General features: G+C 36.7%; 1 protein-coding gene across 3 annotated transcripts in view; it reads left to right on the forward strand.

The window, feature by feature from the left end:
* The window catches only part of Fam118b (family with sequence similarity 118 member B), a 60964-nt gene that overhangs the window by 34016 nt on the left and 10639 nt on the right, over positions 1-16309 (forward strand). For all 3 annotated transcript variants that reach the window (XM_026404538.2, XM_026404540.2, XM_026404539.2), the window contains 2 exons: positions 3689-3781; positions 7514-7766. In XM_026404538.2, coding sequence (XP_026260323.1) covers positions 3696-3781; positions 7514-7766 — 339 coding nt within the window. In that variant the 5' untranslated portion in view covers positions 3689-3695. The remainder of the gene's footprint in view (positions 1-3688; positions 3782-7513; positions 7767-16309) is intronic.

The raw sequence follows: 16309 nt of genomic DNA on the forward strand, positions 1-16309 counted from the left end.
TTGATGTTACAAGCTGTTGGAGAGTGGTGGTGTATTCTTCAGCTTTCCCGGATGGTGGCCACTGACTGCCTGGATGGAGTGTCCGCTGTTTTGATGTTGCACTCTGAAGGAGAGTGGCGGTGTATCCTTCAGCTTTCCCGGATGGTGGCCGCTGACTGGCTCGGCGGAGTGTCCGCTGTGGGGGATGGGACTGTACCGCTTCCTTCCCCTTCTGAGAACCCGTGCTCGGCCCAAGGGTCCGTGTGGGCTTGGCTGGTGGGATTCCACCTAATGGCCTTCCCTAACCTCCCTGCTTGCCAATTAATGGCTTCACTGAGGCGCCACGCCTTCTGTAGCCGCAGGGCAGGCCACGCGAATCAGTTGGCCTGGCTCTCCGGGCCCTGTTGCAGGCTGCTGGGATCCCTGGCACTCTATCACTTTGATTCTTTCTGCTTGCCCCTCCCCCAGCGCTGGCTAGCCAGGTTTCCTTTTGGCTGTTACTGGGAGGAGGGGTTGGAGGTCAGGTGTCTCTGGTTTCCCCCTAGCCTGTATGGAGGCTCAGCTTGATACTCCCTCTCCCGGCAAGCCTAGGAGAGATTTTATGCGAATTCCCGCTGTCTGGGGGGTGAGCTGAATGACACCGACCTGTTTTGATGTCGCACTCTGAAGGAGAGTGGCGGTGTATCCTTCAGCTTTCCCGGATGGTGGCCGCTGACTGGCTCGGCGGAGTGTCCGCTGTGGGGGATGGGACTGTACCGCTTCCTTCCCCTTCTGAGAACCCGTGCTCGGCCCAAGGGTCCGTGTGGGCTTGGCTGGTGGGATTCCACCTAATGGCCTTCCCTAACCTCCCTGCTTGCCAATTAATGGCTTCACTGGGGCGCCACGCCTTCTGTAGCCGCAGGGCAGGCCACGCGAATCAGTTGGCCTGGCTCTCCGGGCCCTGTTGCAGGCTGCTGGGATCCCTGGCACTCTATCACTTTGATTCTTTCTGCTTCTCTCCTTCTCTTTGTTAGCGTGGCTAAGGGTCTGTCAATTTTATTTATTTTTTTCAAAGAACCAACTTGGGTTTTGTCATTTTTTCAGTTTCTTTTGTTTCAATTTCATTGATTTCAGCTCTAATTTTAATTATTTCTTGCCTTCTACAGGTTTTGCTGCTGGTTTGTTCTTCTTTTTCTAGGGCTTTGAGATGTAGTGTGAGGTCATTTATTTGTTGACTTTTTCTTCTTTTAAGGAATGAACTCCATGCAATGAATTTTCCTCATAGTACTGTTTTCATAGTGTCTCAGAGATTTTGATATGTTGTGTCCATGTTCTCATTTACCTCTAGGAATTTTTTAATCTCTACCCATTGTTCATTTAGTAGCATATTGGTTTTAGTCTCCAGGTGATGGAGAAATTTTTATTTTTTATTTTGTCGTTGATTTCCAATTTCTTTTCATTATGATTTGATAAAATGCATGGTAATATCTCTACTTTTTTGTATTTGCTAAGAGTTGCTTTGCGGCATAGTATACCGTCTATTTTAGAGAAGGATACATGTGCTGCTGAGAAGAAAGTGTATCCACTTGATGCAGGTTGAAATATTCTATATATATCAGTTAAGTCTAAGTTATTGATTGTGTTATTGAGTTCTATAGTTTCTTTATTCAACTTTTGTTTGGAAGATCTATCCAGTCGTGAGATAGATCTTCTGAGTCGCTGGGATTGTAGGCATTGTGCCACAACATCCTGCTTAGCATTGAATTCTGAAACTGTATCTTCAAAACTTAAATCAACTTCCTTTTACATTTTATGTTTTTCAGTACATGATGTTTTACTTGGTTCTGATTTGTTTAGATGAGAGTTTTATAGAACCATATTTATGGAAAGAGCATAAGCAATTATGCTTTTCCTTGTATCTTCTAAATAGTATCCCAAACTCATGAGTTGTCCTTGATATGGAAGAAGTAACCACTTTTCTATCACAAGTTCTTCATCTAGAACATTACAATAGGAAATAACCACATAAATGAAAGGATTGGTGAGGTGGTGCACATTGTAATCCCAACAAGTCAAGAAGCTTAGGCAGGAGGATCACAAGCTCAAGGTCAACCTCAGCAATGTAGCACATCCCTAAGCAACTTAGTGAGACCCTGTCTCAAAATGGAAAATAAAAAAGGGCTGAGGATGTTGCTCGGTGGTTAAGTGCTCCTAGGTTCAATCCCTAATACCAAAAAAAACAAAAACAAAACAGAATGAGTATTACCACATTGGGAAGCTGTTGATACTATAGTAAATGATACACTTGAAAGGAAAATGACATGATGGTGTACTTAATATGTACCCAATGTATATTAAAATAGTTGCATTCTAGAAAAATTAAATTTGTATTTTATTTAGATGTTTCCTATTTAAAGAATACCCTGAAGATTCTGATTCATTGGTTTTAGTCTTTGATCAGGAAATGTCCTTCTTTAAAAAGTAAGACTTCTTTTTTAGAATCTACAGTATCCTTTTAGCAAGTATACCAAATGATTGAGTTAAGGCTAGGTTTACTGATTTCAGTAATCTGTCATCTCCTGAGTCCCAGCTTTCTCACCAGTCAGAATCAAAGGTTTGAATGGAAGGTGATCTGGTTCCTAACTCTTGTGATTTTTATGATTTCTATTTTCCTGATGACTTAGATATTAAAGAAGAATTTCCTTATGTGGGATAAAATATGGGGTAAAGAACCAAGCCTTCTGTTTACCAGAAGAATTGGTTCAGTAAACTTTTTTTAATGAAGAAAAAAGCTTTCTAATGAAATAGTAAGTTCCAGTAATTATTAGTAGTTTTGTTCTTTCTAAATTTTGACAATGGAATGTAATAAAATACCCAAAATTCTGGTTGTATGCCTTGTCTTCTGTATTGGGAATGTGCATTTAAAATGTTATTGCCATTTTTAAAATTCCTTAGATTTAGTAAGTTTGCTAAAGTTTTGAGTAGTAAAACTGTTCTTTGTAGTTCTCATGCTAATCCATTTAATCCTTTTACTTTTGCTAGTTTTTCCGGTACCTGAACATATTGGCCATTTTTCATCTTTGTTACCTTTATATTACCTTTACCGTTTATCACAATGACTGATTTCAAAGTCCCCTACATGAGAATACTAGGGAATGTCCACTGCCTTTGAGGATGCAGTTGTCCAGTAGGTGACCAAGAATCTCTAATAGTCAGCAAATTAGTATTGGTTGTTCGATCTTGACTCAAGTGATTTCTTCAGCTGAGAGTAAGTGGATAATTGGGAACTTATCTATGGGTGTTTTTATCTTCTAAGTATTCCCTAAACTGGTCTTATGTGGAAGGCTATCAGGTATTTCTTAAACCCCACAAAATGAAGGCCAATAATTAACATGAGTTGGGACATTGTGAGGTGTTTTTTTTTGTTGTTGTTGTTTTTTTTTGTTTGTTTGTTTGTTTGTTTTTTTGGATGGCAGGTTGCATGGGAGGCCTTCAGGAATAGAAGAAATAAGATGACACTGTAGGGCACCAAGGTTCTATAATTTCAAGATGACTTCATTTAGACAAATTAATTCCTTGACTTTGGAATGCTTTGGATTTTCATTAGTAGGGGGCACCCAAAAAAACTGTAAAGCGTATATAGTTTATTAAAACTATTGAATCTATGTGCTATTTTAAATGGTGTTCTTTACAGATCTAATTGTGGTATATGGTATTTAATTTGTTTTAGAAACTGGATGGCTTCTACAGGGAGCCAGGCCTCTGATATAGACGAGCTTTTTGGATTCTTCAATGATGGCGCACCCCCCACAAAAAAGCCCAGGTAAACAAGAGAAGGGAATCAGAGGAACAGAGTGAATTAACCATTAGTGGGAGGTAAAGAAAAATCATAAACTTATCTGTATTCCAGTTGTTTTTACTAATCAGTATTGACTTTTATTTTTTTTAATTTATTTTTATTTTGGATTTTTTTTATCAAAATAATATATATAGGGCTCACAATGCCCTACCCCACAGAGATAATCACTTCCAAATTTTTTGTTTCTTGTGATACTGACATTGATATATTTAAATATTATATGTGCATTGACAGTATTTTAGTTTTTTCCAATTATGGAAGGTAATGATTCCGTTTGCTCTCTTGATTTCTTCCCCACATTGCTGTCCCACATGCATCCTCTTTATTCTCCCAGAGTGCTTATATTAACAGTGTTTGTTTCAACCATTTTCTAATATTTACATTATTATGATTGTATAAATAGTATTCATAGCTGAGCCTACTAATGTGTTATAGTATTTCCTTTCTTGCCTGTTTGTTTTCCTCTGTGTTGTTAAAGATTGCCTCATTTTGTTTGTTTGCTTTGTTTTCTGGGTATCTTTCAGTCTATCCTCAGACATTGTAACAGAAGAGTAAATATCCTAGACTTGCTAAAAGACATCAGTAGGGCTGGGATTGTGGCTCAGCGGTAGAGTGCTCGCCTAGCATGAGCGGGACCCGGCTTTGATCCTCGGCACCACATAAAAATAAAGGCATTATATTGTGTCCTCCTACACCTAAAAAATAAAAAAAGTTTAAAAAAAAAAAGACATCAATAACTTACTAGTTTGAATTTATTTCAGGGATTCTTCCCTCTAGAGTCTATTCCACTCTGGAAAGTTGTTTTCCAGGCCTGATGCGTGCTGATATTAGCCATTTCTGTTTCTCATCATTCCAAGCATTTTACATCTCTACTATATTGGATCTTGTTTCCTATATCTCATATCTTGTTTTTTGATATACTCCTTCATTTAGTTGAAGCATACCCTTGTGTAGCTTTTGTAGTAAGGATTTATAGGAGGCAATTTCTTGGAGGCATTAAATGTCTTTATCATAGTTTATATTTATTTGCTGGTATGACAATACAGCCAGTATGACAGGTAAGAGAGTTTTTTAAAAATATTTTTTAGTTATACATGGACACAATATCTTTATTTTGTTTATTTATTTTCATGTAGTGCTGAGGATCGAACCCAGTGCCTCACAGGTGCGAGGCAAGCACTCTGCCACTGAGCCACAATTCGAGAGTTTTCGTAGAGTTTTGAAAGTATCACTCATTTTCTGCTAATGTCTAAATATTCCTGCCAAAATAATCACTCTTTTCTAAAGAGTTCCCAGTTCTTTGTGATACATGACATCTTTTTTCTTCACTTTTTTATAATTATAAAAATTATAATCTCAGCAACCTCAAATTTCACATGATATACCTTTATATAAGTCTAGACCTTGGGAGGATCTTTTGAGCTATAAGTAACTTCACTTTAAAGAAATTGTCTTATGATACTTACTTGATACTTTCCAAAATTTTTCCTCTGTAGAGCTCTTATTATTCAGATATTGGACCTCCTGGATTGAGTCTTGACTTCTGTTTTATTTTTCTTGATTTCCCCCCCTCCTTCCCAGTACTAAAGATTGAGCCCAGGGCCTAATACATGATGCTAGACCATTGAGTTCTAATTGGAACTTATTTTTCCAGATTTTTTGGTCAGTGGGCTTTGATGTGTATCAAAAATTCCTTCTTTGGGACTGGGGTTGTGGCTCAGTGGTAACACACTTACCTAGCGTGCGTGAGGCACTGGGTTCGATTCTCAGCACCACATACAAATAAATAAAATAAAGATCCATCAACAACTAAAAAATATTTTTAAAAAAATTTCTTCTTAAAGGTAACTTATGTTTTTGATGTTTGTTGGGTTTTTTGTTTTGTTTTGTTTTTTGTTTTTGGTACCAGAGATTGGACCCGGGGTTACTGAATCAGAGTCACATCCCCAGCTCTTGTTTTTTTATTTTTTTATTTTGAGACAGAGTCTCACCTTGCTAAGTTTCTGAGGCTGACTTTGAACTTGCAGTCCTTATGCCTCAGCCTCCCAAGTGTGCCCCCCTATCCAGCCACATCTGTTAACAATAGGGAGGATCTTACAATCAAGATTCTTGGGAAATATAGCTCTACATATAACAGGTTGCTTGCCAAAGAATGTAACATCTTATTGACTTGAACTAGGTCAGGGCCAGAATTGCCTTAGGTTAATTTCTTTTTAGAAGAAAGTTTGGTGAAAATCAAAGGGAGTTCAGTAGAAGAAAGGGATCAAGGGGTGAGAGGGAAAGAGCTGAGGAGTGAGAGTGGCCAAATTATTGTTACATTGTATGCACGTACAAATATGTAATAATAAACCAGGTCATTATGTATAACTATAATGTACTAATAAAAAAAATGAAAAAAGCAAGCAAGCAAACCTGGGGGGATGGGCAGCACAGCAGGCCTCTTCTATAGAATTATTTTCTTAACTTCATCCTACTGCTCATGTCTATCTGCTAGCCATCAAAAGTGCTGCTGCTTCTCCCCAGTCCCCAGTTAGTCACTATTTGCTGTTCTTGTGAATCCTTCTCTAAGTTTTTTCTACATGTGTATATGGATTTGTATATAATTCTCACTCTCTCTCTAGTATCTATTATCAGGCTTTTCTAGTAGAAAAAAAACTGTTTTTGAGATCAGAGATTTTGTTTTGTCCATAAGTACATCACTAATACCTATCATATTGTCTGGTATTTACAAGTTTTTCCCAAGTGTTGAATGACTGAATGCCGGAGTTAGGGGTAGGGAAAAAACTTTGAGAGGTTGTTTCCCCCAAACCACAGTTCCCAGACTTTTAAAGTACTTTTTCTTTCTTGGGTTTTACTAAAATGCTGATCCTATTTCTATTCATTTTGCTATTTGGTAAAAAATGGTTGGGAAAGGCAGTCTCTAGAATGAAAGGGGAATGAGAAACAGAAACAAAAACTTGTATCCATGCTATCTCACATGTGCTTTGGAACAGAAATGTGTGCTTCTCATGGTAAGAAAGGAATGTTTTTCATTTTTTGTCATCTCCTTTTATTTTTCTTTCCCTTTCCCTCCTGACCCTTTTTCTTTTTTCCTTCTTTTTTTGCCTAAGGATATCTAAACAAAACTGAGGTCAAATTTGTCCTCATACTTGGCTATCTAGCTCATGCTCAGTTTTATATTAATGATGTTTACAAAATTTATAATTCAGTTTTTTATTGGTTTTCATCTCCTGTTTTAACATTTCTCAATGATAGGAATTTAATTTGTATGGGTTATCTTTTCTCTCTAGAATATAAGTCAAAGATGTTCTTCTGAAATGTAATACTAGTTTAAAATATAATTTAATTGGCAGAACACAAGTTAGTTGTAATACATTTGGACTTTTTCCTAATATTAGTGGATCTTCTCAGGTGAAAGAATTATGAAGGAGAAAATTCATTTTTAAGATTTTTTTTAGGATTACTGAAGCAGGTTTATTTTTCTTAAGCACTTTATTTTTCAATAGGCACTGGCATAGTATTCTGGTCTTTTATTTAAGTGTCAGAAATGTATTTGGCATCTTTGCAACTATAAAACTTAGAGCTGAAAACTTGTTATATAGTGATAACTGACTATAGCTTTAGTAGTCAGATAGTCTTTCCTGTGCCTCATATCTATTGCAGATACCAGTCCTCTTGTATATTTTGCTATTTCAGGAAGCTGCTTCCAAGCTTAAAAACTAAGAAACCTCGGGAACTTGTGCTGGTGATTGGAACTGGCATAAGTGCTGCAGTTGCTCCTCAGGTTCCAGCCTTAAAATCCTGGAAGGGGTTAATTCAGGCCTTATTGGATGCTGCCATTGATTTTGATCTTCTAGAAGATGAGGAGAGCAAAAAGTTTCAGAAATGTCTCCATGAAGACAAGAACCTTGTCCATGTTGCCCATGACCTTATTCAGAAACTCTCTCCTGTGAGTATCCTCCTATATATCATAGCATTTGAAATTTCCTCAAACCATGACCAGCATGCTGGATGTAATAGGGGCATTCATTTTATAACTTGTAGATTTGCATAACATTTGGCTTTTGTGTAAAATGTCTATTTATGGACCCTATTCAGGGTAGTTATCTTGATCCCATTTTATTCTCTGCTTGTGTGTGGGTATGTGATATAGAGACCTTCATTTGTACCAAAATGAAGTTACTGTCCCAATATCACTGTATTTTGAATTTACTTTTTCTATTCTCACTATTATAAATTTGTATTCTCTGGCATCCATGCCTTTTAGGGAACATGAGAAAAATTGGAGATAATTCTTAGCACTTTTATGGATGAAACAAAATCAATTCTTAATGTTCATTTTAGAGACAGAAACTCAAAATATTTTTATTTTGTTTTATCAAAACCAAGTTGGATAAAGGGCCTCATTGACTTGCTTTGCCTTAAATTTTTTTTTTTTTTAAATCAGGACTCAAGGAGCTGGGGCTGTAGGTCAGTGGTAGAACACTTGTGAGTCACCGGGTTTGATCCTCAGCACCACATAAAAATTAATAAAGATATTTTTTAAAAATCAGGGCTCAATATTTCAGACCATGTTCTAAATTTATTTTTCTTTTTTGCTACTGGGGATCAAACTCAGGACTTCACTGATGCTAGGCAAGCACTCTGCCACAAAGCCGCATCTCCATCAATAGAGTTATAAATTTTAATAAGTCAAATGCACCTTTTAAAAAAACATAACTCCTACTTATTAAAAAGTCAGCTATCAGTGATGATTTCCATTTTTACCCCCAAAGAAGTATCCTTAAGAATGAAAAAGATAAGCATTTAAAAATAAATTCCTATTGGTTCATTATAGAACTTTAGGGCTTTTCACTTCCTGTTTTCATTTCCTTGGCCTTAATTGGGAAATGTTGTTACTTACTTAGAACCAAGGAAAGAATTAAAGGGTTCATGGGATCTTCTTTTCACACAACATGCAAATCTAATTCAAACGGATTACATAGCCATGCGGTGGTGGTACACATTTGTAGTTCCAGTGACTTAGGAGACTGAGGTAGGAAGATCACAAGTTTGAAGCCAGCCTGGGCAACTTGGTGAGACCCTTTCTCCAAATAAAACATTTTAAAAAGGGCTGGGTATATAGCTCAGCCCTTGGGTTTAATTCCCAGTATTCCCCCACAACATCATCAACAACAAAAAAATATCATGGAAATAAATGTCAGAGCAAAAAGTATTAAGTTCATAGAACAAAATATAACTTCATGGGCTGGGGTTGTGGCTCAGTGGTAGAGCACTCGCCTGGCATGTGTGAGGCCCTGGGTTTGATCCTTAGCACCACATAAAGATAAATAAATAAATGTATTGTGTCCATCTACAACTAAAAAAAATATATTAAAAAAAAGAAAATATGACTTCATGACTTTGTCAGTGATTTAATAAAAGTGTAAATAATCTGATCTTAAAATGACAACAGATTTGAATGAACATTTTTTCCAAGGAAGACTGTCAATAAGCATATGAGAGGAGGCTAACATCACTAGTCACTAGTCATTAGGGAATTGCAAAACAAAACTACAAGGAGGTGCCATTTCATGGCCACTAGGATAGCTAGTTTATTTATTTATTTATTTGTTTTCACTTTTTAAATTTTAATTTGCTATATATATGACAGCAGAATGCATTACAATTCATATTACACATATAGAGCACAATTTTTTTATCTCTGGTTGTATACAAAGTATATTCACACCATTCGTGTCTTCATACATGTACTTAGGGTAATATATCCATCTCATTCCACCATCATTTCTAACCCCATGCCTCCTCCCTTCCCCTCCCACCTCTTTGCCCTAGATAGTTTGTCTAATCCTCCCATGCTCTCCCTCCCAACCCCACTATGAATCAGCCTCCTTATATCAGAGAACACATTCGGCATTTGGTTGTGGGGGATTGACTAACTTCACTTAGCATTGTATTCTCCAACTTCATCCATTTACCTTCAAATGCCATGATTTTTATTCTGTTTTATTGCTGAGTAATATTCCATTGTGCATATTTTCTTTATCCGTTCATCTACTGAAGGACATCTGGGTTGGTTCCATAGTTTAGCTGTTGTGAATTGTGCTGCTATAAACATTGATGGAGCTGTGTCCCTGTAGTATGCTGTTTTTAAGTTCTCTGAGTATAGACCGAGGAGTGAGATAGCTGCGTCAAATGGTGGTTACATTACATTCCGAGCTTTCCATATAGGCTGCACCATTTTGCAGTCCCATCAGCAATGTATGAGTGTGCCTTTTTCCCCACATAGGATGGTTAGTTTTAAAAAGATAGTAACAAGTGTTGCAGAGAAATTGGAACCCTCATACTTGTTTTGGGGAGCTTGGAGTGTAAAATGGTGTAGCCATTTTGAAAATAATTTGATAAGCCCTTAAAAAGTTAAACCATTACTCTATCAGTTAGCAATTCCACTTTTATTTTTTTTTTTTTTTAAAGAGAGAGTGAGAGAGGAGAGAGAGAGAGAGAGAGAGAGAGAGAGAGAGAGAGAGAGAATTTTTAATATTTATTTTTTAGTTTTCGGCGGACACAACATCTTTGTTGGTATGTGGTGCTGAGGATCGAACCCGGGCCGCACGCATGCCAGGCGAGCGCGCTACCGCTTGAGCCACATCCCCAGCCCAGCAATTCCACTTTTAGGTGTTAAGAGAATTGAAAGCACATTTATGCAAGCACTGCACACAATGTTTATAACAGCATTTTTCAAAATAGCCAAAAAATGGCAACAATTCAGGTGTCCATTAATGCAAGAATAGATGGATAAAATGTGATCCAGACACATTTATTTAGCTATGAAAACAGATGAAGTACTGATACATGCCATAGCATGGAGGAACATTGAAAACATTAAGTGAAAGAGCCAGACAGGGGACACATTGTACAATCCATTCACATAAAATGTCCATAATAAGTAGGTGCATAGAGATAGAAAGTAGATAAATGGTTGCAAGGGTAGGAGAGGAGAAAAATGCTGCTGGGGTATGGTGGCACATGCCTGTAGTCTCAACCATGCAGGAAGCTGAGACAAGAGGATCACAAGTTCAAAGCCAACCTCAGTAATTCCTATGTCAAAATGAAAAACAGAAAGTTGTTGGGGATGTGGCTCAGTGGTAAAGTACCTCTGGGTTCAGTCCGTGGTACCAAAAAAAAAAAAAAAAAAAAAAAAGTAAATGCTAATGAGTACAAGGTTTCCTTTTGGGTTGATAAAAATGTTCTTAGAATTAGATAATAGTGGTTGTGTCTTGTGAATATGCTAAAAAAACACTGAATTGCTCGCTTTAAAAGAGTAAATTTTATGTAATGTGTACTCTGTCAAAAAAATAAAAACAGCAGCCTTTATGCAAATATTTTAGTTGGAGGTACTAATATTTTAAATTTCTTTAATTTAAAAATTATTCCCAAGTCACTTCAAAAATTAGAATAGTAGGAAACACTTCCAACTCATTTTACAAGGTAAATTCTATCCTGCTAACCAAAACCAGACATCTTTAAAAAGCTACATACCAGCTGGGCACAGTGGTGTATGCCTATAATCCCAGCAACTTGGGAGGCTGAGGCAGGAGGATCATGAGTTCAAAGTCAGCTTCAATAAAAGCTAAAGCAACTCATTGAGACCCTATCTCTAAAGAAAATACAAAATAGGACTGGGGATTGAACTCAGGGGCACTCTACCACTGTGGTCAGAGTGCCCCTGAGTTCAATCCTCAGTACCGCTCCAAAAAAAAAAAAAAAAAAAGTTTAAAAAATTACTGAGGATTCAAATAATTTTTGTTTATATAGGTCAGATCTATCAACAGTCACTGTTAAAAATCAAAATAAAAATTTTAAATATTAATTTATTTAAAAATAGTTCCCCTCTACATGTTAACATAAATAATATTTTATTAAAAATAATTATGTTTTCTAAAACAAAAATAAATGAATAAGAAGAGTACTATTGTTTCACATTTTTGCCAATCTCTTTACTATCTGACTTGATAGAATACATGAATTCTCATGTCTGTTTTCTGTAGTTACTGTAGTTATGTTGTTTTGGTTTAAATATATGAAGAAAATTTAATCTCAGACAGATACATGGTTGGAAAAGAGAGTACTCTTTTAATAATCTTTTCAGATAATTGTGGATATTCTTTGTTGATACTATATGGAAAACTCAGTAAGTGATGGATTCCTTCATTTTAATAGCAGTATCAGTGAAACTTTTCCTATTCTGTTGTATTAAAATCTATTTGTCATGGGGGCTGGGGTTGTGGCTCAGCAGTAGAGCACTCACATAGCATGTGCGGGTGCTGGGTTCAATCCTCAGCACCACATAAAAACAAAATAAAGGTATTGTGTGCAACTACAACTAAAAAAAAAAATCTTATTTTTCTGTTTTGCAATTGGAATAAATCTTATCATGTGTGATTTTATAACATCTTACATTGGTCATTTTTTGGAAAATAATGGCTTGCCGAGTTATGCATATCTTCCAGATATTGACAGACTTCATTATGCAATCAAAAAGAATTACATTCATGGATATTATCACCAGCTCATCAGAAGAACATTTGGTTGCTGTGAAAGCTCACTGTGGGAGTTGAAAATTTTCTAAAATTCCAACTTTTGCTTGAAAGCTCAGACATTACCATTGGCAACAGTGGCAGCAGTCATCAGTTTTCCTCAAAAGGACAGGCTCACTTCATTTTTGAGAACATGCTTGAGAATACGTGTATCTATTGAACAAAAGTTTGTCAGTCATTCTTTCAAGTAAAAATAGTGTGTGAGGAAAAGGGTGGCAAAATCAGCTTAAAACTAAAATAATTGCTCTCAAATGTTTTCCCTCAATTCAGCTTTCATATTCCAGTATGTTGCAGAAGTGCTTTTTATGCATATGCCCTGTTTCTTTTATTTTTTGATAGTAGTGAGGATTTAACTCAAGGACACTTGACCATTGAGCTACACCCTTACCCCCACCTCCCAGGGTCTCACTAAATTGCTGTTGCTGGTCTCAAGTTTGCCATCCTCCTGCCTCAGCCTCCTGAATGTCTGGGATTAAAGGTGGGCATTCACACAGCATAGTGAAAGATCATGTACTCAAGGGTAAAGATTTAATGCAGTTAACAGTTTTTACTGCTTTGAGAAGGCCAATGTTAGGTGAAACAGCCTCCCCCCACCCCACTTCTTTTAATGGACAGCACAATCTTTACTGTCACTGTTGAGCTTCACCACCTTGTTTAAGGTACCAGCATTTTGCCCACCATTGTTCTTGAACCATCAATAAAAATTTCAACACATTTTAAAAAACATAATTATGATAACATTATTATGAAAATAATAACTGCTTATCCCCCAGGAGTCTGTGGGGTCAAGTCTGTGGGCCAAATTTTGTGAAACCCTACATATGTAAGAAAAAATACAAGCAACTTAATGACTTTTTTAAAAATGAGGAACTTGGGGAAATTTGAATACTACTAAACTACTTGATACTAGGGAATCAATACTTTTATAGTTGTGATACTGGTATTGTAGTTATGTTTTCAACTTGTATATTAAGGAAGGTCTTTTTGTTTTAGGGAATGTAAAGTATCTGTGAATGAAATTATATGATGCCTGGGAATTGACTCCTAAAAATTCAGTGAAGAGGAAAGAAGGCATAGTAGAGGGGAGTTTAGGTTAAACCTAAACAGGATTGGTTCTGTGTGATATTGGGTGATGGTTACATGGGGGGAGGAGAGTTATGCTCTTTTTGCTTTTGTGTATGTTTGGAAATGTCCATATTTTTTAAAAGCCAAATCGGAAAAATCAACTATAATACAGCAGGGTTATTTGGCCCACATACTGATCCATTTTAATATAATGAGGATCCATTTTAATATTATGGATTCAAGGCAAAGAGTCTGGATTCCAAAATCAGAAAGACCCTGCATTTCAGTGCACATGGAACCCTGGGCAAGTCCTTTAACCTCTGTTCATTTGTTTGCAGATATATAAGCCTGGGATAGGGGTTAGGAATGAGATCAGTGATAGAAGCCCTGGGTTGGATTACCAGCACTGCAAAAACAAACAAAAACCCACTGGGATATTAATTACCTCATATGGTTTTGTGAAGAATTAAGTGACACTTAGTAACATTTAAGGAGTAGATTGTAAGCTGAACTAGCCACCCTTTTTCATAACAACCTTGGGAGAAAAGAGGAATTTTTGTTGTTACTGTTGTTGTTTTGTTTTTATTACAGGTTTCAAAAAATCAGAGTTACAGGGTAGAAGGAAGTGAAGCAACATTGGATTCAGTTCACTGTTTTAAATGAAGGGGGAAAGGCTTTTAAGTTGTGTGGGAATTGGACATTTCCTTTTGACTTCTAAACCTCCCTGTTTTGTTTTTCATTCCATTGTTTTTAGTTACAGAGGCCACTAGTGGGAAATTTAGTTCTAGGATCACTTGGCCTAAGTGAAAGTTTCGTTTCAAATCTGAGGAAATCAATGCAGCTACCAAAGCCTCTTTCCTTCTTACTTGATATACAAGATTGAATAACTTACATAAATAGGACTAAAAGATATTGAGCTAAAAATAAGTGATTCAAGACATATATTTCCAAGTTTTTACCTTTTGAATATCTTTTCTTAGAATCAAGAAAATGTATTCTATACCCATGACTTTTTATCTGTGTGCATGATAATTTGACTGATGTTAAAATATATTATGTATCATTGTGTGTGTATGAGTCAGGGTACAAAATGAAACTATAATAAAATACAACAAGGAAGTTCTTAATAGCAACAAGAAGGAAGTCACTGTACTCTTTATTGAATTTGCAACTTAATTTTGCTTTTTTGAATAGATATTATTTGTACACTTTGCAGAAATCAAAATGTTATAAATAGTTTTGCAGATATTGAAACATTCTTCTCACATTCTTATGTTTATCTCCCTTCTCTTTGCTAACCCACCTGACACAAGTCACCACTAATGTTTTTTATGTATCTTTCCAGTGTTTCTTTTTGCAGTTGGAAGCATGTTTTAGCTTTTTTACTTCTGTGACCAAAAGATGTAACAAGAACAATTTTAAAGGAAAAGTTTATTTGGGACTCACAGCTTCAGAGGTGTCAGTTCATTGATGGTTGACTCCCTTGCTCTAGGCCTGAGATGAGGCAGAACATCGTGGTGAAAGGGTGTGGAGGAGGAAAGCAGTTCAGGGCATAGTACCAGGAAACAGAATGAAAGACAGAGCTCCCCTCACCATGGACAAAATATATAAATTGTGCCTAAAGGCCCAAGCTCAGTGACCCACCTCCTTTAGCCACGCCCTATCTGCCTACAGTTACCACCCAGTTAATCCCTATCAGTATTAATGCACTGATTAGGTTAAGACTCTAATAACTCGATTGTTTCATCTCTGAACTTTCTTATTGTCTCACACATGAGTTTTTGGGGAAACACCTCATATCTAAGCCATAACAAAGCAGATCTATAAATATTTCTTCCCTTACAATCTCCATCTTCCAATTCAAAACATAGCTTTCTGGGCATACTGTCCTGCAGCCTGTTCTACCTAATAGTGTGTCCTGGAGATATTTCCGTGCCATTGTCTTATATGTGGTGTGTTAGCTTTCTAACACTATAACGAAATAGTTGCCATAATTAACTTTTAAAGTAAAAAGCTCAAAGTTTAGAGATTTTAGTCCATGATTGCTTGTCCCCATTGCTTTGGGTCTGTGGTAAGGTAGCACATCATGACAGCAAAACTACTGATATCATGAGCCAAGAAGGAAGGAAAAAAAAAAAACTAGAAGGGTCCAGGGTCTCTCAGTCCCCTTCAGGGGCACACATCAGTGGTTTAAGGACCTCCCACAAGGTTCTACAACTTCCTAATAGCATCATTCTGTGGACCAGACCTTTAATACTTGGGCCTTTGGGGACGTTCAAATTGTAACATGTGTACTGGACCATACCAGTTTCCTATATGAGTATTTGGTTTGTTTACAGTCTTTTGCTGTTATGAAACAGAACAATGTTAACCTTGTATATATCATTTTTTTTATTTTTTGCAGTTTTATCTGTGGAATACCTTCCCAAAAATGGGATTGCAAGATGTAAGGGTAAATGAGTTTATAAGTTTGATAGATATTAAAAGAACACTGTATTTTTTTATGACAAATCTATTATGTTAGTGAGTCCACAGTTGGTTGCCTGTGTGCTGTTAATTTATGAAGACCATGACCCACATTCTTAGCCATATAAGGTATGAATCATTCTATCTGTTTAGCACTATAAAAGAATCTCTGAACCTAGTGACAGCAGGGTATAGCAAGAAGCCTGTGTTCTGGTGGATGCAGCTTGGAACATTGGTTGACGGAAACCAATTAAATTAGAGTTGCATCCCCACCAAGCAGAGGCGTTGTCTCACCTCAGTGTTCTCATGCTTTGTTGTGAAGCTACCATTTGTAGTTAACATTTCTTTGGTAGGTATGATTAAA

The sequence above is a fragment of the Urocitellus parryii genome, chromosome 4, assembly GCF_045843805.1.
Source record: "Urocitellus parryii isolate mUroPar1 chromosome 4, mUroPar1.hap1, whole genome shotgun sequence".
Taxonomy (NCBI): Eukaryota; Metazoa; Chordata; class Mammalia; order Rodentia; family Sciuridae; genus Urocitellus; species Urocitellus parryii.